The 20,910-nt window shown below is 49.9% G+C and overlaps 7 protein-coding genes across 7 annotated transcripts; 3 read left to right on the forward strand and 4 right to left on the reverse strand.

Annotated features, from left to right (window-relative positions):
• Positions 1 to 33: 33 nt before the first annotated feature.
• Positions 34 to 3,872, forward strand: BO83DRAFT_398080 (WD repeat protein; the record flags this gene model as incomplete). Its single annotated transcript, XM_025533230.1, has 4 exons — positions 34 to 44; positions 872 to 895; positions 917 to 955; positions 986 to 3,872. 4 exons carry the CDS (start codon positions 34 to 36, stop codon positions 3,870 to 3,872), a joined length of 2,961 nt encoding a protein of 986 aa, XP_025388736.1.
• Positions 3,873 to 4,123: 251 nt separating this feature from the next.
• On the forward strand, positions 4,124 to 5,377 carry BO83DRAFT_377682 (uncharacterized protein). Its single transcript, XM_025531059.1, has 2 exons — positions 4,124 to 4,285; positions 4,379 to 5,377. Exons 1-2 carry the CDS (start codon positions 4,200 to 4,202, stop codon positions 5,184 to 5,186), a joined length of 894 nt encoding a protein of 297 aa, XP_025388737.1. The 5' UTR covers positions 4,124 to 4,199; the 3' UTR covers positions 5,187 to 5,377.
• Positions 5,378 to 5,426: 49 nt separating this feature from the next.
• Positions 5,427 to 6,863, reverse strand: BO83DRAFT_377683 (uncharacterized protein). Its single transcript, XM_025531060.1, has 3 exons — positions 6,260 to 6,863; positions 5,968 to 6,060; positions 5,427 to 5,853 (listed from the first exon to the last, which is right to left on the reverse strand). Exons 1-3 carry the CDS (start codon positions 6,762 to 6,764, stop codon positions 5,624 to 5,626), a joined length of 828 nt encoding a protein of 275 aa, XP_025388738.1. The 5' UTR covers positions 6,765 to 6,863; the 3' UTR covers positions 5,427 to 5,623.
• Positions 6,864 to 7,216: 353 nt separating this feature from the next.
• Positions 7,217 to 10,211, reverse strand: BO83DRAFT_416521 (putative AMP-binding enzyme). The gene is made up of 5 exons (XM_025534705.1): positions 9,885 to 10,211; positions 9,613 to 9,807; positions 9,255 to 9,510; positions 7,611 to 9,201; positions 7,217 to 7,544 (listed from the first exon to the last, which is right to left on the reverse strand). The coding sequence occupies exons 2-5, from the start codon at positions 9,784 to 9,786 to the stop codon at positions 7,439 to 7,441; spliced, it is 2,127 nt and encodes a 708-aa protein (XP_025388739.1). The 5' UTR covers positions 9,787 to 9,807; positions 9,885 to 10,211; the 3' UTR covers positions 7,217 to 7,438.
• A 1,784-nt stretch (positions 10,212 to 11,995) lies between these two features.
• BO83DRAFT_12090 (putative arginine transporter) lies at positions 11,996 to 14,104 on the reverse strand. Its single transcript, XM_025526021.1, has 2 exons — positions 13,657 to 14,104; positions 11,996 to 13,554 (listed from the first exon to the last, which is right to left on the reverse strand). Exons 1-2 carry the CDS (start codon positions 13,865 to 13,867, stop codon positions 12,074 to 12,076), a joined length of 1,692 nt encoding a protein of 563 aa, XP_025388740.1. The 5' UTR covers positions 13,868 to 14,104; the 3' UTR covers positions 11,996 to 12,073.
• A 1,757-nt stretch (positions 14,105 to 15,861) lies between these two features.
• On the reverse strand, positions 15,862 to 16,886 carry BO83DRAFT_377689 (MARVEL domain-containing protein). The gene is made up of 3 exons (XM_025531061.1): positions 16,869 to 16,886; positions 16,532 to 16,808; positions 15,862 to 16,407 (listed from the first exon to the last, which is right to left on the reverse strand). Exons 2-3 carry the CDS (start codon positions 16,765 to 16,767, stop codon positions 16,299 to 16,301), a joined length of 345 nt encoding a protein of 114 aa, XP_025388741.1. The 5' UTR covers positions 16,768 to 16,808; positions 16,869 to 16,886; the 3' UTR covers positions 15,862 to 16,298.
• Positions 16,887 to 18,658: 1,772 nt separating this feature from the next.
• On the forward strand, positions 18,659 to 20,315 carry BO83DRAFT_426249 (O-acetylhomoserine aminocarboxypropyltransferase/cysteine synthase family protein; the record flags this gene model as incomplete). Its single annotated transcript, XM_025535271.1, has 6 exons — positions 18,659 to 18,708; positions 18,777 to 18,831; positions 18,894 to 18,977; positions 19,062 to 19,421; positions 19,496 to 20,064; positions 20,132 to 20,315. The coding sequence occupies 6 exons, from the start codon at positions 18,659 to 18,661 to the stop codon at positions 20,313 to 20,315; spliced, it is 1,302 nt and encodes a 433-aa protein (XP_025388742.1).
• Between the last annotated feature and the right edge of the window lie 595 nt (positions 20,316 to 20,910).

Here is a 20,910-nt window from a genome sequence, read left to right on the forward strand (position 1 = left end):
AGACTACTACTTTGAGCCTTCTACTAGCCTGGTATGAAGCTACGGTACTACATAGTAGTTACTACTATTCGATAAGGAGCCGCGGCTCGATTACATGATTGGCCCTAGTGCGCCTGATCCGCGAGACCCGACCGCCTGCCTTTTACAAGAATATAGAGCACTTTATCCAGCGCGTTCGCGCGTCGCAGTCGACGCGCAGGGTATATAGTATTGTTCTGCTGCTGCCTCAACATTGTGGCTCAGGCGAGGCCCAAGTGAGGTCTGGATGAGTGATGACTATTCGAAGCTGTGCGAAACTCTTGCTGGACTTATGTATCCACACTGGGTAGAGTTTTAATTCTTCCCCTCATATAGTGTTTGTTCCCCGCCAGGCTGTCAAAAATCCATTTTGAGTTAAATTGAAGCCATTGACCGGCGCTGACTTGAGCTTTTCCATATTGGCGCTACAGCAGGTCCCCTTCGAAACCATCTCCCAGTCTGATTCACCTCCAGTGCTGGCACTCATTCACTGAGCAATTGGTCGACATGCGCCGGCAAGCTCAGTTGTCTTGGTTTGGGATACCTAGTGGGAGACAAGTTATCCGCGCACAATGTCCCGTATACACACGCCAGAGGAATCCGAAGAACTTGCTGTTATTGAGGAAGCCCAGTTCCTCCTTTCACAGTTTATAAGAAACTCCTCTCACAATACACGAGGGTCCCCAGCGGCAAGTCGCGGCGATCGAAATACTGCCCCAGGAGAATGCTCTAGGACCGGGAAAGATATTCGGGAAAGCGTCAAGAAGCGCGGTAGGCCGCCTAAGACGCCTAAAACGCGCGTTGAACCTATTTCCTCACCAGCGATCACTGGCGAGAGCCGCGTCACATCCAGCACACCGCAAACACCGGACCCCTTGTACTTTTCCGAACAGGATAGGCCGGATACTGCATCGTCACCAGGAGATGGGCGTGAGATGTCGAGTAACCGACGCTCTCGGCGTGCAAGGACTGGGCCAAACAACTATTACGACAATACCAACTATTTGGGATTCGGCTCCGATGAAGATGTCAGCGCAAGCCCTGCCAGGCCGTCTCCTACCACACCCCGACGACCCAGGTTCTCTAGCATTGCACCTCAACCAAATACTTCGTCATGTATTCGTGATCGAGATGGACAGGCCCGTGTCATCTATACTTCATCTCATGTCCAGATCATCAAGTCGCCGTTTAAAAGTCTAGATGATTTGAGATTATCGGGTCGTGCTTGCTATTCATCAATGCGTAGCCCGGGAGAGTACGCCTTGAAGTATCAGAATAGGCCACCGCTGGCGGATGAGATTCTCCATATTGACTTTGACAGAACCGAAATGGCAGCCATCATGGACTTGTTTTGCTTTTGCGGCTTTCAGCGACACGAGGAGATGGACACCGCGCTTTCGGACCAGCTTATCCAGGCTGCTCATGTTTGTGATATCCCGCAGAGGGCCTCGAAGAAGATCAGGTGGGTATGTGAGCTTTCGCAGATCATCTCTACCGAGGAAATCGTTGAAATAGATGATAGTCATAAATGGCTTCTAGAAGCGATGGCACCTAACTCAAAAGACAAGCGAAAACGGCAAGCCAGAAGCCTGGTAGGAAAAATTCTGGGCTTAGTCCAGGACACGTCTCAAGATAGTCCATTGCTATTCTCTGGGAATCAGCTCTGGGAGTTGTCCAGGGTTCTACCCTCCGCTCTGGTGCTCAGCCGACGTGGACCTACTGAGATAGACGCCTTTATTGCTGATGCAAAAAGAGGTTGCCTTCCATCCCACCCCTGTGTCATAGAGGCTACTGCATCGGGATCTCAATGCGCAAAAATAAGCGGATCTTTGAATGAAATCTTGCAGCGCCGTGAGCTAGGGCTTCGTGTAAAACGACAGCTTCAGTCAAATATCAACAAAGGTTTTAAGCTTGCGAAAACTTGGAAAGGTGCCTCGAATGATGTGATTGTCCTGTCTTGGGCACCTGATGGCACAAAATTTGCTGCCGGCGCGACAGCACAATGCGACGAGCATAATATGGAATATAACCGAAATAATAATCTAGTTGTTGGTGATATTGTCAACAATGAGTTGATGGAATTACCGGACCACTATGTTCTTCGGCCCCCAGGGAGGAGCGCAGCAAGCCGGACTCTTCATGATCCTCGTCTCTGGATGAGCGTGACTTCCATCGAGTGGTGGGAAGATGCACTCTTTACTGCTAGCTACGATAATACAGTGAAGATATGGAATGCTTCCGGTCGAGATATATCATGCCGCAAGACGCTCAAGCATGACTCTAAGGTGGAAGTTATGGCTCGCTCCCATTATGAGCGGAATTTGCTCGCAACAGGCACACGTTCAATAGGTCTTTGGTCATTAGCAGAGTCAACCCACACTCTCCTAGAGCTGCCTAGGGCTCGATCCAGAAAGGACAGAGAACTGGTACCTACTTCTTTAGCATGGGGGACCATTAAGGAAACCGGAAACATTCTGCTTGCCGGGATGTGCGAAAAGGGTGATGGGACACTACAGACAGGTCTGTTGGCAGGGTGGCGAATAGGGGAGGCATCAATATTACCTATGCAATTTTCCCCAAACTCTCAGAACATGTTTGACATTAAATGGCATCCCACCTTGCCAATCTTTGCAGCAGCAACATCGATAGGTCATGGCCCTGTCAACAAGGCCTACAAGGATACCAGATCCTTAGTCCGAATGTATCAGCCCTTATCATCAAAAGTCTGCACCATGGAGTTTGAGTGTCCGGCGCTAGATATTAACGACGCCCATATCTGCCCTATGAACCCAAGCTACGTGACAGCCAGTTGCACTGATGGAATTACCTATGTTTGGGACCATCGTCGCCCAGACCGAATTCTTCACAAGCTCCAACACGGAGAGCCTCTGAATCAGATAGATGAAACAATCAGCAGGGAGCAAGCTGATGTTGGTGTTCGTTTGTCTCTATGGGGTGATAGGATTGACGAATTCTACACTGGGTCTTCTGACGGCGTGTTGAAGAGATGGGATATCCTTAGAGCCCCGGAAGATGTGCTCGTTCATGATACGGCCAGATTTGACGAGGAAATCATGTGCGGTGCCTTTTCCGAAGATAAGTCCAATCTGCTGGTCGGCGATGCTGCTGGGGGTGTCCATCTTCTATCCCCCGGCCCGTTTACAAGCAACGAGGGCCTTTCTATGAAATTCAAGCCTTCATTACAACCTCAACTGCAGATGTGTCCTGATGGGCATGTATCTAATCCTGAATCAGGGATTAAGGCGGGCGCAGAACTTCTGGAGTCAGGGAAGCTCATCAGACACCCAACATACGGAGTTGGACAAGGACCATATTATGATGGTCCCTTTGCAGCCTGGGCTCGTCCGGAAAACACCCCTGAGCATGAGATTGCACAAACCCGACTGAAAGGAGAGGTGCAGCTACGGCAACTCGATGGTCCGCCCCCAGATTGCAGGATCGGGCTAGATACAGCCACCCAGCAGGATGTTAAGGCGCAGATTAAGCTGGCACATATTCGGAATCGGCGGCGCAATCAGAACAAGAGAACACTGGATGGGCTTACAGAGCCTCTTGCATATGCCGGGACAGATGCCGTCGATCCCGTTAGCGATGTATCCGATAACTACAAGCGCAGGTTGCATCATGTTGTATCACCACCAGGTTCTATGCCACCGATTATTGGGCTCATTGATCCAGTTAGGAACACGGAATGGAGGTCCGGCTCGAATGTTATCCAATTTGCCGAAGTTCAAACGGCCCTACAGGCGGTAGAAGAGGCACTCGAGGAAGACTTCTGGTGGCCGCCCAGCAGTGCCATCGATGCTAACATCCGAGATGTTGACGGTATTTAGTCTGGAGCCTGACGAAATTGGTTAGGAGACCGCTGATCCTATCATGACTCCTGCGGCAGGAAAGTCATTCCTCCAGGATGAATGATGTCAACGGTGTGCCGGCCAATTACATCACGTGGCTGAGCAGCGCCACGGGGCATTGCTGGGTGGGCTTTACTTCGATGTCCGTACCTTAAAATGTAGTCGGTACTACATATCTCTCTCTCTCGAATTCCAGCTCTTTGGCCATTATAAACTTGCTACTTCAACTGTCTTGGCAGTGCTTAAGCCTTAGCCGATCCATTCCCGGCCCCCGTCTTCGCATATCTGATCGCCACACCACCACAGATGTCATTTGCTCCTCCCTCCGGGCCCCCGCCTTCTTCAGTACCTGAAGGATGGAAAGCCCAGTTCGACGACCGATATAAGCAATGGTAAGACCTTATTTCACATCTCCGCCATCATACCCCAGTCGCGAATACATATTCATCCTGCAAGCCGAAAGAAACTAACGCCCAGTGTCAAAGGTTCTATGTAGATCTACGCACCGGCAGATCACAATGGGAACGTCCCGAGGGTCCAACTTACCAGGAAGACTCGCAGAGACCACCCAGTGGGCCACCGCCATCATACGACGCCTCTAGACCTGGTGATCGACCTAGTTCAACGGCGGCCGGCGGCGACAAGAAACCTCTGGGCTCAAGAAATCCGTACAACAGCCAGTCGGATTCTACATTAGAGAGCGATGCCCGCTTAGCAGCTCAGCTACAAGCTGAAGAAGAAGCCCAGGCTCGTCGCAGAAGTCCGATGCCACCAGCACAGGCACAATCTGGCGCTGCGTCCGATTACTATGCCGAGAACTCCTCTTCCCGCGTGCAGTCCCCCCAGGGACCATCAACGTCACCTGCGCCGAAACAGGAGCGGAGCAGGGGCTTCTTGGGCAAATTAATGGGAAGACATTCTGGCGGCAGTAGTAGCAGCAGCGCTGGTGGTATGGGTTACAGTCGGCCACCGCAGCAAGCAGCCTATGGGTATCCTCAGGCTGGATACGGTGGCTATCCTCCTCCACAGCAGGCCGGGTATGGTTATTCTTCGTATCCGGCACAGGGTGGCTATTATGCACAGCAGCAGGCGCCGCAGCGGCGACACAATGGGATGGGAACTGCGGGGGCTGCGGCGTTAGGTGTGGGGGGTGGTCTGCTAGGTGGGTTTTTGTTGGCGGATGCTGTTGAGGATCTTGGACATGACTTTGATGGTCCGCCTCCGGGTGATTATGGTGGTGGTGGTTTTGATGGAGGGGATTTCGGTGGTGATGACTTTGGGGGTGATTTCTAGACGTGTTGTCGTGTGTGGTGAGCTACGCCGGAGGGGGCGATTGATGAGTTATGAGCATTGGGAGGTTAGCAGTTGTTGACTACGCTTGTTCTCTGTTGGGGTTTCTTCTGTTGCTTCTGGCTTGTTTGCTTGTTTGCTTGCTTGCTTGCTTACTTTCGAATCATCGTCGTCTTCTATGTAGATAGTATTACTTTCCCATAGCCTAATGTGTTATGAAGATGAATGAAAGAAGCTATCGTTCTGTAGCTGATCGATAATCAGACCATTAGTTCTAACTCTAATCTCATCCCGCCGAGTCTTTCGGGAACAGGGCCATTGAGGAGCTTATTATACATGGACACATCGATATCTATCCATTGAACACACACCGCAATCCATATACACACATACCATACCATCCTCTAAACCCCCACACGATACTGTAATCATACAACGCTTCAACCCCTTCTCCGCGACGCACCACCGCCCTCCCGGCCCGTTGTAGCAGCCGCTCCCTCAATCGCAGCTTCTGCACCAGACGCACCGGGTCTAGGAGTAGCACCGGCCATCCAGCCAGCCAGGTCGAAGTTCCCGGGAGCCCCGCCACCAGCCATAGCACTTCTGGTTGCGCCTCCGATGGGAGAAGAGCGAGACTGTTTCTCGAATTCGGCGCGCATTTCGGGATCCACTGATAATTTTGCATGTTAGCAAGGGAGCTAGTTCACAAGATAAGATGTAGCGAGAGAGAGAGAGAGAGAGAAGACAAGAGGAGTGGAGTCTAGTGACTCTGGACAGCACTTACTGTTCTCCATCAACTTAGGCATTCCAAAGGTGAAACCGAGAGCCACCAAAGCCATCAGGATCATAGGGTTCTTAAACAAAGCCAGGGGAGAGACTAAATCGATGATATCAATCAGAGTCAGCGATCCGAGTTCCGTAGAGATGGAAAAGCAAGGTTCGAAGGCACGCGCGAGCGCCCAATGGGTATCGAAGTAATTCACTCAATGGACAGACACCATTGCGCACGCATGCTCCTCGCCCATCATAGCTAACAACAAGACCTAAGAGGGAAGTTCTAGGGTGAGAAAACATACACTTCGACCTCTCCTCATAAAAGCCTCTCCGGGCCAGAACCTTCGCCTCAACCATTACAGCTTCTTCAGCTCCACTGTTACCACCGCGGGGAGCACTCGCATCGAAGACGAACTTCTCCGCGCCGCGGTTATCCCACGGGTTCCCGCGAAAGGTCTCCCAGATACCCAAGACAGAGCCATCGGCAGCGACGTCGACGCGAAGGGGAGCGAACACATACTCCGGGGAGCGGATGTCGAGGAGGTAGGATTCGGGCTGCGAGGAGGCGGGGAGGTGGTGGAAGTTGAAGGTTGCGGAGCGGGAGAGGGGTGCAGTGAAATGGTGGTCGTCGTTTGTGTTCTTTGTGAAAGTAGTGAGAGTCGCATGGGTATTGGCAGGGAGGACGTTCGGGTTGGGGAGGATGGTCGAGGGAGGGATGGTGATGGTGAGATGACGGGCGGCGGATGCTGCGGTTGCTAGTGTTGAGGCAGAGAGCAGGGAGAAGAGGGAGAAAAGAGACAGATGCATGATGGGCAACAGATACTATTCTAATAAGTGCAGCTGGTCAATGTAGTATGGGATTTGAAGGGTGGTAGTGTCCGCAGAGGAATGCGGAGGTTGTTAGTGTGGACGATGGAGGTGAAGCTATTCCGATGGATGATCTCAACGGCAGCGCCAGTGCCAAGCGCCGGCCGGCTAACGGTGAAGTCACGGCGCCACCTGGGATCCTTACCACCTTTACTGCAGCTTGCAACAACAAACTAATTGTAATTCCTGGTCATTTTGTACAATTTAGAGCTGATGATATCTATGCACTTCACAAATGTATGGATTAATCTTTGAGCGATTCATGCTATATCTTTGGAGCTTTAGGTAGCACTTACGTTTTACGCCGCTAACTACTATATATCTGGCTTATTACAAACAGCCAAAGTGCCTATATGCCGCGAACAATGTTAAAGAATAATAGTATATAATATGTACTCCTGACCACGGCCGAGGCTGGGCGTGTGGCTTCTGTTCTCGCCCTGAACAACCCCGAGGACCTGCCCCTCAAAATGAAAACAATATGGACAGCATATGCATGAAACAGGAGGGCAGTCGGTTTTATGTACAATGTGGTCTGGAGAGGTTCCCACAACAGATGATGTCACAATGCCGGTGATAAAACAACGGCACATGGGCAAACAAAGCGCTATCCCTCATAGCTTAGCCTTGGGGGCAGACTCTTCAGCCAATGCCTCGGCATAGAGATCGTCCAAGACCTGACGATACTTCTTTGTGGTGGGCGGACGCTTCAGCTTTAGCCTAATTGATAGGATCGCGGATTAGTATATATAACCATAAGTGGAACGTGGAGATGTGATTACTTACGTCGGCGTAAGCAGGTTGTTCTCGATGGTGAACGGGTCAATCATCAGTGCGCAGTTCTTGATTCTCTCATATCCTGCAAGCTTGTGCTTCTTGGCAATCCGACTGAGGTCTCTCAACACAGCTTTACGGATCTTGGTGTCGTTAAGAACCGATTTGATCCCCTCGATGTCTGTAGCCTCAATGGTGCGGCCAAGCACCTTGCTGGCAAACACAGCGAAGGTATCGGGCTGGACTCCAAAGATAGCCACCAGGAACGTCTGGACACTATCACCATGGACATAGCCCTGGGCCAAGTAGCCCATTTCCGACATATAGACACCCTCGAGCCGTTCCGGAGAGATATACTCTCCCTGTGCCAGCTTCAGAACATTCTTCCGGCGGTCAATGATGACGATACGGCCCATCTCGTCAATCTTGCAGACATCGCCGGTCCGGAACCATCCATCCTCGGTCACTGCTTTGGCTGTTTCCTCAGGGTCCTTGAAATATTCGCGGAAAACGTTCGCACCTCGCAACATGAGTTCTCCCCGAGGGTACGGCTTGTCGTCAACGGAATACTCCATATCCGGTAAAGACACCAAGCAAGCCTCGGTAGAAGGAATCAGCCCACCACAGTGGCCAGCTGTCAGGTCCGCGAGGGACTGTACACATGCCATGGCATAAGTCTCAGTCAAACCATAGCCCTGAACAACGTCGACGCCAAGAGCAACCCGGAGGAATTGGTGGAGTGAAGGGTCCAGAGGCGCCGATCCGGAAGCCAGCATTCTAGAGCGGTCCAACCCGATGGCAGCTGCGACCTTCTTCGCCCAGATCCGATCATACAAGGCATGTTTCGCTGTGGCTTTGCTAAGGTCAGGGTTCTTTAAGTTCGCGGTCTTTGTGGCGACGATGTGCCTCGACAGTGCACCTCTAAAGCCAGGAGCCTCAAGAGTCGAGGCGCGGATGGCATTTCCGAATCGAGTGTAGAGGCGCGGAACAGATATGAATCCGGTTGGCTTGAGCAGCTTGAGATCGTCAACAAGCTCTAAGATGTTGCCGTGGAAGTACCCAATCCGGGCTCCTGCCCAAAAGGCCGCATGCTCAGACATCCGAGCATAGATGTGAGCCAACGGCAGATACGATATAATGGTGTCGCCTGCTTTTTGTATGCTGTTGATGAGCGCACCTGAAGCGGATGCGACGGCATTCTCATGTGCGAGGACTACACCCTTCGGAGGGCCGGTAGTACCAGACGTATAGTTGATGGTAATGGTGTCAGAGGGGGCTGGAGGTTTGCAGGGACGGTCAACCGAAGCACCCAACTCTTCAACCTGGCCTATGGTGTAGATGGAGACATCTTGCCCGGCAGCCATTGACTCAAGCAAAGCACGCTTCGAGTGACCAGCCTCTTCACCGCCGTCCAGGGGGTCCAAGCTGACAATGATCTTGAGGTTAGGCAATTGGGGCTTCAGCCTGAGCAGGGTCGGAATGTGCGGCAGCGAGGTCACAACGCAGGCCAACTCCGCGTGGTTGATGATATATTCTGTCGCATCCGGGGCAAGGACATCGTAGATGGAGACCGAATACAGGCTTTGCGACATGCACGCCAAGTCTAAACCGACCAAAATTAGTGTTGCGCACGCTAGAAGTAACAAGATCGCATACCAGTTATCTGCCACTCAGGGCGGTTCTGACACCATAGACCAATACCATACTGGCCAGGACGGCTGCACTCGTGCTTGTGATGTAGTTCCACTAGACCTGCGCCGAACGCAGCCCGTCGCTTTTGTACCGTCTGATAATCCAACCATTGATATGGACCGTAGGTCTTGGTCGTGGGATTGTACGGACGCCAACCTAGGCAGTGGTTCTTCGGTAATCTGTTTGCAGTGGACTCGAAGATATCGTGTGCAGTAAGGATCTAGAAATGATTTGTGAAAAAAAGTCAGACCCATATCCAGCAGGGAAAGGCATATTGTGGTACGATTGCTGATCGCCGGAAGTCATGGGAAGGCAAGCATACTTGAGGATCCAACGACTTCAGGACGCCCTCAGTCGCATTCCATGCCCGATAAACCTTACTCCGACCCGGCTTCTCCGTTCCAGGCAAGGCAACCGAGTAGGGAGTGCCCTTGGGAGGGCTTTGTCGCAACTCATCGGCGCGAGTAACATGGAGAGGTTGTTGAGAGAATAGCATAGCGACAGGTGTAATTTACAGCTGATGAAGACGAGAATGTTAGTATTACAAACACAAAGGCCAAGTGTGATTGAGACAGATAACAAAGATCAACTTACAAATCTATTAGTAAAAGAGAACAATGACAGCGAACCCAACTCCCAGGAAGAGTTGTCTAGAAACGACGGCTGGAGGTGGCGAGAGTAGTTTGATAGGGTCAAGATAAGTACGGAAGAGGGAAACAAGAGACCGGAGGCGACGGCGAGGGTGAGGGGCGACGGTGGAAGAGGAGATCAATCCCAAAAATTTGAAAGGAGAGACTATAAAGGAACTGCCGGACAAGGACAGCAACGAGACAAGAGAGAAGAATGAGCACTTGGAGTACTACTAGTACTTAGTAGTTGCTGGTGGTAGTAACAGGGCAACTTGCCTACCTGAGGCATGAAGTGCCAAGTTGGGAAACGGAGGGATCCACTGAGCCTGTTGAACCTTCCTTCCCTTACTTTTTTGTTGGTTTCTCCGAGACGGAATGCGCGCAAATGGCGACCGCTGACTGGCCAGCGCTCGTGTTCCCGCCACGCGACGTCCCAAACCCTCCCCCAAATCCGCAGAACCTCGGCACTTGCCCTGTTGGGGAAGCCTCCCCGTTTCATTTCCAGTACCAGGCATAAGTATCTATCTTCAATTTGATGGAACATATGCTTCTTTGGGTTAATCCTCCACGTTTGCATTTCGCTCGAAATTGGTGTCTCTTCCCGCCCGTTAACTCCATACCTCGGTTCTGCGATAGACAACCAAATCATAAGTACTAGTCAATAACTATCTAGTAGCCGACCTTGCTGGCAGGCGATCCTTTCCCCCAGTAGCACGCATTCGATGCTGTATAATATCTCCGGACCCCGAAAAAGAAAAATGCGGGCAGACACCCCCCAAGTACTGTACGCCGCGGAGTTCTATCTAACCCAAAAAAAAAGAGGAAAAGAAAAAAGTAGTACAAGCAAAGTACACTCACATCGTCGAACCTATAAATAAAAAGAAAATAAATAATCAAGTAATAAAACTAATAATAATTTGTACAGCACTGCATAAGCCCCCCTAAGAAGTAAGAACCGACTAATCGAACTCCTATTAATTACTTACTCAACTACTAGTCTCCCCACGCCCCATGAATCAACCCGCAGATGCCGGCGCCCCTCAATTGACGTCTGCCTGCATTTAATACATAAATTCGTTACATGCCAGTCGATATATCCACATCCACAAGCTAGGAAATCTAAACTGTGGACTAATGTTGTACAGATGATCGGGCCCGAGTCTTGTGAACAACCAGCCGGCACATTGACCTTCTCACATGCTTGCTTTTTGGCTTAACCGATGCCTCCGACAACGCAAGTTAAGAAGATCCTCTGATCCGGCCTTGGCTCATGTTCGCCTCCTAGTCCATCACGTGTAGGTGTAGGTTCCATGTGAAGACTCGGGGCTACAGTGCCGACTGGTCTCTATTTTCTTTGAAACAATCCCGTAAACTTTCGTGACGTATATACACTCTTGTAGCTTGACAGCTCTTGCTGATCAACAATACTAGATTGAACCCTACAATAGTCCTACTTTTTGGCACTGCGCAGTATCTAGCCCTGACCGAATCACCGCCACTAACCATTTACTCACTAGTATAAATTATCTGCTCAACGGCGGCTAGTACTACGACTACAGAATAGCCGCATGTATATGGAGAATAAAGCTACGAACCATTCAACATGTAGTCGTAGTTACACTGCAGAACAAGAGTACGTCGATTATTTGCAAACTTTCAATTCCAGGAAAGTTAGACCACAGTCAGTTCGAACGAGACGTTCGACAGTAGAAACCATTTACCAAACTCCATGCCAATGCTGACATCCCAACATGTATACTGTACAGGAGGGGCTCAACCCATGAACCCAAAAGATATAGACAAAAGCCCCTCATTAAAGAGGAAGACACCCATTCGGCCCTCATTTATCATCAACTCATGCAGGTCCGTCTCGCTTTCTCGCTCTCTTTCTCTCTTTTCTGTTATATACCGACAAGCAACAGCTGTCTCAGCAGATGCGTATATGCGTGACACCCAATTTCTAAGCGCCATATGTATTAACCGAGCGGTTCAGATGTAGAAGTAATAGGAAGGAATCTCTCTCTTTCTGTCAACCGATGAGAGGTATGGCGTGAATATGGGAGGATCAAAAACAAGACAATTAAAAAAAAAGAAGAAGCACAAGTGTTGTTGACCACGGGCCTGTACTGAGATGCCCAGAGGGTCGTGATCCTCTCAGCCCAGGAATGAGCGTGCAAGCTTCTGGTGCCACTTGGTGGCGGGAGCTTCCGTTTCCCACGTTTCGTTTTCAACCTCCTGGCGGCCCGTATCAATATCGGCCTCAAGTGGATGGACAAAAGATGTCCGGAAGTAGATCTTGTGTCCAACATAGAGCACGACGAAGAGAATCAGACTGATGTAATCGATGAAGAAATCCGTGACGCTAAAGCTGGTAATAAAGGAGGTGAAACCTTGCGTGATGATGATGAGAACGTTGAAAAACAGCCCGTACCAGGAATAGTAGGGCTGCCAGATAGCTTTGTACGGAAGGGTGTCGCGGGAGATGTCGCGAGCCTTCAAGGCGCGCATGAAAGCAAGATGGCAGCCGTTCAACGATGCCCAAGTGATGAAGCCTGCGACACCGGCGATATTGACGAGCCAGTTGAACACAGTGCTACCAGCATTGGAGACGTTCATGAAACCGAGAAGACCGAAGGCTGCTGTGAAGGCAACGCTATAGTATGGCACACCCTTCTTGGAAGTCTTCTTGAACCAGCGCGGGGCAAAACCTTCTTGAGCCAAACCAATCAAGATACGACTGCCACTGTAAACGTTCGAATTGGCGGCAGAGAGCACCACAGTAAGCAGGACTCCGTTAATAATGTGAGGCAGAACCTTGACTCCAGCAAGCCTGGCCGCAATGACAAAAGGCGACGAGTTGGCATCATTTCCATCGGTCAGGAGGTTCTCGTTGGTGTAGGGCACCAGAAGACCGATGAAGAAGATGGTCAGGACGAAGAAGAACAGAATGCGATAGAAGGTCTTGCGAATAGCCGCAGGCACCGTTTTGCGAGGGTTTTCTGTCTCAGCGGCTGCGATACCGACCAGTTCTGTTCCCTGATACGAGAAGCCAGACTGGATAAGGACAGACCAAAAACCGACGAACTTTGCCGTCGAGTCAGGGTGGACACCTGAATAAGGAGCAAAGGGACCCGGGTGAACCCAATAGTGAAATCCGAGATACCCTTCGTCACCGACGCCGGCGTCAATGCAGATGGCGAAGATCATGAACCCAACAACGGTGATAACTTTGACGCTTGAAAGCCAAAACTCCAATTCACCGTAAAAGCTGACAGGCAGGAAGTTCAATAGGGTGATCAGAACCCAAAAGATGGCGATAAAGATAGCGATGTTGATGGAGTCGTCCCAAAATTGAATGATCAGACCGGTGGCTGTTAACTCGAGTGCAAATGTACTAGCCCAGGAAAACCAATAGATCCACCCCATAGCGAAGCCAAGACTGGGGTCCACCAGACGAGCAGCGTAGGCCGTGAACGCTCCAGGAATCGGAATATAGGTCGCAATTTCACCCAGAGAGGTCATAACAGAGTAGACGATCGTACCGACGAAGATGTAGGCGATGAGGGCACCAACAGGACCTCCATTGGCAACAGCAGTACCACTACCAATGAACAGACCGGTGCCGATGGTACCACCTAGGAATTGAGAATGAGCAGGTTGTCACTTCCGGAATGGCCGCCTGTCTTGTGGCAGAAGCAGAAAGGGAAATGACCCCCAAGACAGCCAACAGGACTCACCAATGGCAATCATCTGAAGATGGCGACTTCTCAGCTTCCGCTTGAGATCGGGCATGGGATTCGACTCGCGACTGGCGCCATGTTTCTCACAGTCGATGTCGTTCAAGTCGGACGAAGGGTTCATGGGCTGAACCTGGACAGTCTCTTCAGGCGCCATCTTGCCCTTTTCCCCCTCGGCAGACGTGGATTTGACCTTGTTCCCGAAGGCCATGTTAGACCCTAACGGCCCCAAAATTTGAGGATGCTGATATCCTCAAGGTTAGAGCGTCAGACGTACAGTGTGTATGAGAGTGACGGAAAAGAAGTCACAAAAGTCAAAATCGCGAAAAGAAGGAAAAAGGAAGCTCGCCGCCAGGACCGTCTCCACCGGGAACACGGTTCGATTGAGTCACCAAAACTCGGAACCGTCCAGTCGTCGAGCTCCTCCTTATAAGCGGGTTCTGCGTGTCGCCTCTTCCGAAATCCACTAGAGATGAATCGCATCCACCTGCGATTTTAAGGTACGACCAACACGGCTGGGGATGCATATGCACGTCGAGAGATTATGTATGGTGCCTTGTCAACTGGCCATCTTTGCCCGCTGATAAGAGAGGCAACGAATGATGATGATAGTGAATCTAATCGAATTATGTTCCAAGACTGAAAATCTTTAGGTAAAAGGAACAGTCAAGATGAGGGGGTGGGAATGGGGGTTGAGCACCGCCGGATGCAACCTCGCGCAGACATTCTCCTTTGGGTCGAAGTCTGCTTTTCCCCCAGACAAGACCACGAGTTTATTGAGTTTATTGAAATCATGCACGTTGGTCATGGCCATGCTCTCCCCGTAATCTCTTATCGGGTTGTCTTGTGCTTTCCTTCTTCAATTGGGTTGACTTGTCTCCTACACAATAATGGGGTAGTTACATACCTCTAGCAAGAGGCTGCTGCTGCTATGGATTGTGCGTGCCACTCGTACGCACTAAAACCTCCTCAACGTGGATTCCTTCTCCATCGACAGCGGGCAAATCTGGAAACTTGGAAAAGGTTCAGCGAATGGGTGCGTGTTGCAGCTGGCCCAGCAGCGACGCCGGTGCTGGATGGTGGGTCGCGAGATAGGCCTTCCTTGGGCGGAGACAGAGTTTTTCTCTCGTAAGTCGGAAACTTTTAACACGCCTGCTCCTCTCACGACGTCGCGTGGTGGCAAGAAAAAATCATACTAACGATATCTCGGCAGGATAGTGATCGTAAAAGGCAATTGAGAGGTGGTTGGTCGTTACTGCCGCCTCCTTGAACCTACCTTGGATTCCAACATGGATATACAAGAAAAAAAATATCTACCCGGCCTGATGCGCTCTCCAGCTTAAACGGTTGTCAACTCCACTAACCAATGGACTATCATTATCCACCACTCACCTTCTTTTTCTTTTCCAACTTCTCCTCATTTACTAGAGCCCGGGGACACGTCTGCTAAAATAGGGTCAAAGCCAATCGGCGAGATCCGAGTAGTCGGCCAGCCCTACTCCGTTGCAGAATTTTACCTTTTTCTATTTTCCTTCTCACTTACAGAGTAAATTTCTTTCTGGCACGTTGAGCGGACGGATATTCGCGGTGCAGCGAGTCGAACCACGGACCCGTCCCAGTCTCCCTCGGATCCCGAATAGTTCATTGGCACATTTGCCGGAGACTAGATAATTTTGTCGAGCTTCGAAACATTCTATGGAGCTGCTCGTTCAAGACGGCTTTCCCTCATCTGTTCTTTGGTCTTTCAATTTTCGTATTTATCTTGTGTACCAGCATCGTGTACAGATGATCACGTAGGTAAAATCTTCATCTGCATTCATCTTTATTACCATCCGTTCTTACTCATGATTTCATTGATCAATTGCATGATCCAACAACTGAATCGTCGGTGCGAATGCCAATCCCTGTCATCCGCTGATAGTGTCTCAATGATTCAATGACAGTACAAAGTGACACGCTGTAGTTCACTAAAAAGCTTATCACTTTTTCGACGTGCTGTGGGTTTTTCTTCAGTGGATCAAATGTAAGCAAAGCTGATTTGCTAATAGATGGAGAACCCTCAACCCATTCATCCAGTAAGCTATCACGGCGGCATATCTGGTTTTTATGCCTGTCGCGCGGCCTCTTTTCCGCGGTACTTTACTTTGCCTTTAACAGTCATGGCCGTCCCCTACTCAGATTGTACATCAGATCACATCAATCCCCAAACGCATTCCACTATTGGCCTTTCGGAGGTTAAAGAGACCGAAGAATACTATAATCCATTGAAACACATTTCACATTCCAAGGTGTCCTAGGACTAAGTGGTATCATATGGCGACCAAAATCTCCTAGTAACTAGTAACACATGGGTATCCTGCCGAAACCAGAACAAAGCAGTCAACGATCGATAACATAAAGCGCGACTGTAGTCAGCTGCTTAAACCATATCCTTCTATCCTTCCGAAGTATCCCAAATTATCATTGTCATTACCGTCGCCAACCTCGCTGTCCCTGAATCACTGACGACGTAGTAGTCGTTCATAACAATGACGTCATTATCATACTACCGGCGAATTAAGGGCTTCCTCCGCTGCTAGCCGAATAGTCGCTCTACTTATCATTTCGTAAATGTATCATGGAACCGTCACTATCGACTCCATTTAGACGCCAACGTGGGTATGATCGTTATGAGTGGGCTTCGTACTGGAGCTGGACCGGGTACGCGAAATGCCGAGGACAGCGAAAACGGAAGTAACCAGAAATAGTACCCTACGCGATCCATGTTAGCAACAATGCACATCAACTACATCCTTCAGATCCCGCTCTACACCACTGAACATTTCTGCTAGAGCGCTGAAGCTGGCGACGTATCTGGATCAAAGGGAAGTCATACCACTCGAATGCACCGAAGACCACTGCGGCCTGTAACGCACTGCAACGGCTCCAGTGACAGGCTTCTGTTGGTGGGAGGAATACGGCTAGGGCGATGAATCCTGCAAACCAGAATATCATGGTAATCACTTCGACAGCTGGGATGACGATGCGATGCGCAAACTGGGGGAAGAACACTGGCGCCAAGGCAAGATAGGGAGTTGCGATGAAGGCTGTCCAGCACGCCACGAAAAGCATGAAATTGGGCGAGTCGCTACTATACGCGAACCAACTGATGTCTGCCATATGTCAGCTATTTACAATTCTTCTTTGAAGTGTGATGGAATGATTCAACGAACAGTATGCGGTTAAAGCAAGGACGATTATTCCGAAGAGGGCCTGGATTACCCGAACAGGGTAGATCCAGGGAAAATTCACAGCCATGATTGATATTGGGAGCTCGCGTTGATGATGGTGCTGATATATGTCCTATCTATTACACTCAGTCTGCGCGGCGATGCAGCTTTTTCTGAGGAGATCGTGGGTTAGCTGATGCTTAAGAAAATCGAATGGTGTGGAGGGCAGGAATGATCCTCATATACGTTGGACGAAGAGAATTGTTATGAGCGCATAGCGCCTGAACTATGGCAAGTCACATGCTGTTGCACAGGCGGACGCTGTTTCAAGTTCTCCAGCCAGTGTGCGCTTAAGGCTGTGACGTGGGTGTGAGTGGGCTGACGAACAGGCAGTGACTGACCTTTCTAGGTACCTTGCTTGACTGGTGCTATTTTTGTCTCTTCTTAAGCGTTTGAAAGAACCAGCGATAATGCACACACACACACACACACACACACACACACACATGCAGGCCGAAGACTTATGTTTTTCAATCTTGATTAGGCGACTTTGTGGCGCATTAACAAGAGTCCAACGAATCTCTCAGACCGCCAGTTGGGCTGGGGAGATTCGGAGCTGCCTGCCCATCCAAGCAAAGGTAGTGTACTTGAGTACACAGCAGAATTACCTGGAAATAAAATACCGTCATTATTCGGAGGGCTATCTCGTATTAAACCTTTTTGATTCGCGGCGCCTGCAGCATCAGTCGCAGATCCCGACGCTATAATGAAGCTAAAATATGAGGAAATTCAGAGAGCTTGTGACTCTGCCTGCAATGCTGGGATGAACGGGACGGGCTGCCTCTCTGGCCACGAGTGCCTCGGTCCCACCCCTTTCTAGGATTGGTGACTAGGGAAAAGGCCAAGCAGGCGATGATCTCATAAGATCCTTTTTTTGAAATGGCAAGAAATGGTAAGAGGGAAAATAATAAACTAACATAAAAGTCGGTTTGTACTATGTCATACAGGGCTGAGATGTCTGCCTAGTGAGTTGGTGGCACTAACTAGACACTGCCAAGGGATGCCACCTGGACCCTGAGGGCAAACACATGACGCCCATTGCACAATCCTACTTATAGGCAGCAACTACGTACCATAAAAATAGTAGTACTATACAAGGTACAATTTCCCCTCCCCAGGAACCGAGATCTGTAGGCAGTAGATAGCCATGCCCACAGGGCAGATTGACGGAGCCTGCATGCAGTTGTTGTTGGAAAGGGTTTGGGGCGGAGAAATCAGGCACGTCCGGTTCAATATGTGGGGCCTTTCGCTTTTATTAGCGTCCGGATGAGCCAAGTGAGTGTATATACTCTCAATACTATAGGAGATCCCACTACAAAGTCGTATTCCATGTTAATCAAGATACTATATCGACTGCATGTTAGTATTTGCATAGACTTTCAGGAGCAGAACTTAGGACCACCCAGACTAGTACTAGTACCATGGCGCATCTGATCAGGACCGTGTACTACTAGTAGTTACCAAATGGCTGGGATTCGTCGCCTCCCCCGCCTTTTCCCTTCTCCTCCTTTGTTCTTGCTCCATCGAATCACGCCATCGTCGTCGCCAATTGCTTAGTCGTCGGTAGATCTACCACAATGCGAGCATGTGTCGTTTCCATGTCACTACCTGTTCCCATTATACTTCTCCCACCTCAGCCAAATTGTCCCCTCATTGTCCTCCTTGTTTAATCCTTGCTTTTACTTGGGAAGTATACAAGCTGAAGGATAGCGTCCCAATTGAATAGCAGCAACATGTCCGAATCTAAGCAGCCCCATTTCGAAACTTTACAGCTCCATGCGGGGTATGTGCATACCGACCCCTCCATCGACCTGTCACACCAGATCCTCGCGCTGACATTGCTCTCTCAAGTCATGAACCAGATTCTGAGACCCATTCGCGAGCAGTACCAATTTATGCAACCACGGTAAGCCAATATCTTCAAGTTCTGGTATCATGTGCAGTCGATTCTGATCAGGTCTCTGTTAGTCCTACACCTTCAATGACTCCGCACATGGCGCCAGACTCTTTGGTCTCAAAGAGTTTGGCAACATCTATAGTCGGATTATGAACGTGAGCCTAGACTTTACTCCCCTCATTATAAGCATGGCATCAATAGCTGGTTCTAGTATCAACTAACCTAGAAGAAATAAACAGCCCACTGTGGATGTCTTTGAGAAACGTATCGCTGCCCTTGAAGGTGGTGTCGCAGCCGTCGCCGCCTCTTCGGGTCAATCTGCGCAGTTCATGGCCATATCTGCCCTTGCCCATGCTGGCGATAACATCGTGTCCACCAGTAACCTGTACGGTGGCACTTATAACCAATTCAAAGTCCTATTCCCTCGATTGGGAATCACAACCAAATTCGTCCAGGGAGACAGCCCGGAGGCCATAGCTGCAGCCATTGACGACCGTACGAAGGCTGTTTATGTTGAAACTATCGGAAACCCCCGCTATAATGTACCCGATTTCGAAGCCATCGCCAAGGTAGCCCACGAAAAGGGCGTGCCTCTAGTGGTAAGTGGTATATTTTAGGGCCCTCGTATGAATTCGTCAAGAGGATTTGCAACTTATATTAGGGTGCTATATAGGTCGACAATACATTCGGCGCCGGCGGCTATTATTGCCGTCCCATTGAGCACGGCGCCGACATTATTGTACACAGCGCCACCAAGTGGATTGGAGGTCACGGCACCACAATCGCTGGTGTAGTTATTGACAGTGGGAAGTTTGACTGGGGAAAGAATGCAGCACGCTTCCCACAGTTTGTTGAACCTTCCGAAGGCTACCATGGCTTGAAGTTCTGGGAAACCTTTGGTCCCCTTGCTTTTGCCATTCGGGTGCGAGTGGAGATATTGAGAGATGTTGGATCAGCTCTGAACCCTTTTGCTGCGCAACAGCTTCTCCTCGGCATCGAGACCTTGAGTTTACGTGCCGAGAGACATGCAAGCAATGCTATAATACTGGCCAATTGGCTTCGCAAAAATGAACACGTCTCTTGGGTCTCATACCCAGGATTGGAGGACCACCCGAGCCATGAGACGGCGAAGCGCTATCTCAAGCATGGCTTTGGTGGCGTTCTTTCTTTTGGGGTCAAGGGAGGTGCTGCCGCTGGCAGTCAAGTGGTTGACGGCTTTAAGTTGATCAGTAATCTCGCAAAGTAAGTCCATCTGCGGTGGGGGCTGGACTCATCTGAAAGCTTCGGCTGCTAATCATGTCTTCTACAGTGTTGGGGATATGAAGACCCTCGCTATTCACCCTTGGTCCACGACTCATGAACAGCTTACCGTGCAGGAACGCATTGACTCTGGAGTCACTGAGGATGGAATCCGCATCTCGGTGGGTACTGAGCATATCGACGATATCATTGCCGACTTTGAGCAGTCGTTCAAGGCTGCTAGTGCTCTGTAAGCTATGCTTTCGCTGGTTAATTTTGAACTCTTGAAGTCTGGCTGGAGAGGCAGTGGCTGGTCCCGCGCTTATTTCATAGGGACTTGGGGATTGGGTCGAATCAGACACCAGAACGCAGATCCCAAAACGACAACACGCATGGGCAGGCACTGAGGAATCCCATTGCAGAGGCGGGAACAGACATTTTCACGTACTATTCTGACAATATCGAGATGATACCAATATGAAACATCTAGTTTTCAATAGCGAGCGGGCCCTTTGTAGAATCCTAATAAAACACTCAAATCAAGATAGTAAAGGGAAAAGGCAGTGCCTAATAAGGCCGCCTGGATGGAGCGCCTGCATCACCGATTACTACAAGGTTGGATTATACTACGGGCAAGCAGACACTGGATGGGTAAGATAAGAACGGAGCATCTAATACGTAGCGACTATTCATCATAAATTAGCTCGTGATTTTGCTTCCAATCTGACTACAGAAGCAGCGAGCAGCGCGTACCAAGTGCCCAAGAAAGTTAATGCCTACGATGTTGTACAAAAAAGCGGTAGATCCGATCTCAGAACTTATGAATTTAGGTAAATAAGTGGGAGGTCA

This window comes from Aspergillus eucalypticola, assembly GCF_003184535.1.
Source record: "Aspergillus eucalypticola CBS 122712 chromosome Unknown BO83scaffold_10, whole genome shotgun sequence".
NCBI classification, from domain to species: domain Eukaryota; kingdom Fungi; phylum Ascomycota; class Eurotiomycetes; order Eurotiales; family Aspergillaceae; genus Aspergillus; species Aspergillus eucalypticola.

Bases quoted from the DNA above. Each gene is read 5' to 3' on its own strand.
- BO83DRAFT_377682 (XM_025531059.1), top strand. From the start codon at position 4,200: ATGTCATTTGCTCCTCCCTCCGGGCCCCCGCCTTCTTCAGTACCTGAA. The intron at 4,286-4,378 runs GTAAGACCTTAT...CCAGTGTCAAAG, and splicing joins GACGACCGATATAAGCAATG to GTTCTATGTAGATCTACGCA.
- BO83DRAFT_377683 (XM_025531060.1), bottom strand. From the start codon at position 6,764: ATGCATCTGTCTCTTTTCTCCCTCTTCTCCCTGCTCTCTGCCTCAACA. The intron at 6,061-6,259 runs GTATGTTTTCTC...TCATCGATTTAG, and splicing joins TTATGAGGAGAGGTCGAAGT to TCTCTCCCCTGGCTTTGTTT. The intron at 5,854-5,967 runs GTAAGTGCTGTC...CAAAATTATCAG, and splicing joins GCCTAAGTTGATGGAGAACA to TGGATCCCGAAATGCGCGCC.
- BO83DRAFT_416521 (XM_025534705.1), bottom strand. From the start codon at position 9,786: ATGCTATTCTCTCAACAACCTCTCCATGTTACTCGCGCCGATGAGTTG. The intron at 9,511-9,612 runs GTATGCTTGCCT...AATCATTTCTAG, and splicing joins TGAAGTCGTTGGATCCTCAA to ATCCTTACTGCACACGATAT. The intron at 9,202-9,254 runs GTATGCGATCTT...TGGTCGGTTTAG, and splicing joins CCCTGAGTGGCAGATAACTG to ACTTGGCGTGCATGTCGCAA.
- BO83DRAFT_12090 (XM_025526021.1), bottom strand. From the start codon at position 13,867: ATGGCCTTCGGGAACAAGGTCAAATCCACGTCTGCCGAGGGGGAAAAG. The intron at 13,555-13,656 runs GTGAGTCCTGTT...CTCAATTCCTAG, and splicing joins TCTTCAGATGATTGCCATTG to GTGGTACCATCGGCACCGGT.
- BO83DRAFT_377689 (XM_025531061.1), bottom strand. From the start codon at position 16,767: ATGCTTTTCGTGGCGTGCTGGACAGCCTTCATCGCAACTCCCTATCTT. The intron at 16,408-16,531 runs GTATGACTTCCC...TGGATCGCGTAG, and splicing joins GTCTTCGGTGCATTCGAGTG to GGTACTATTTCTGGTTACTT.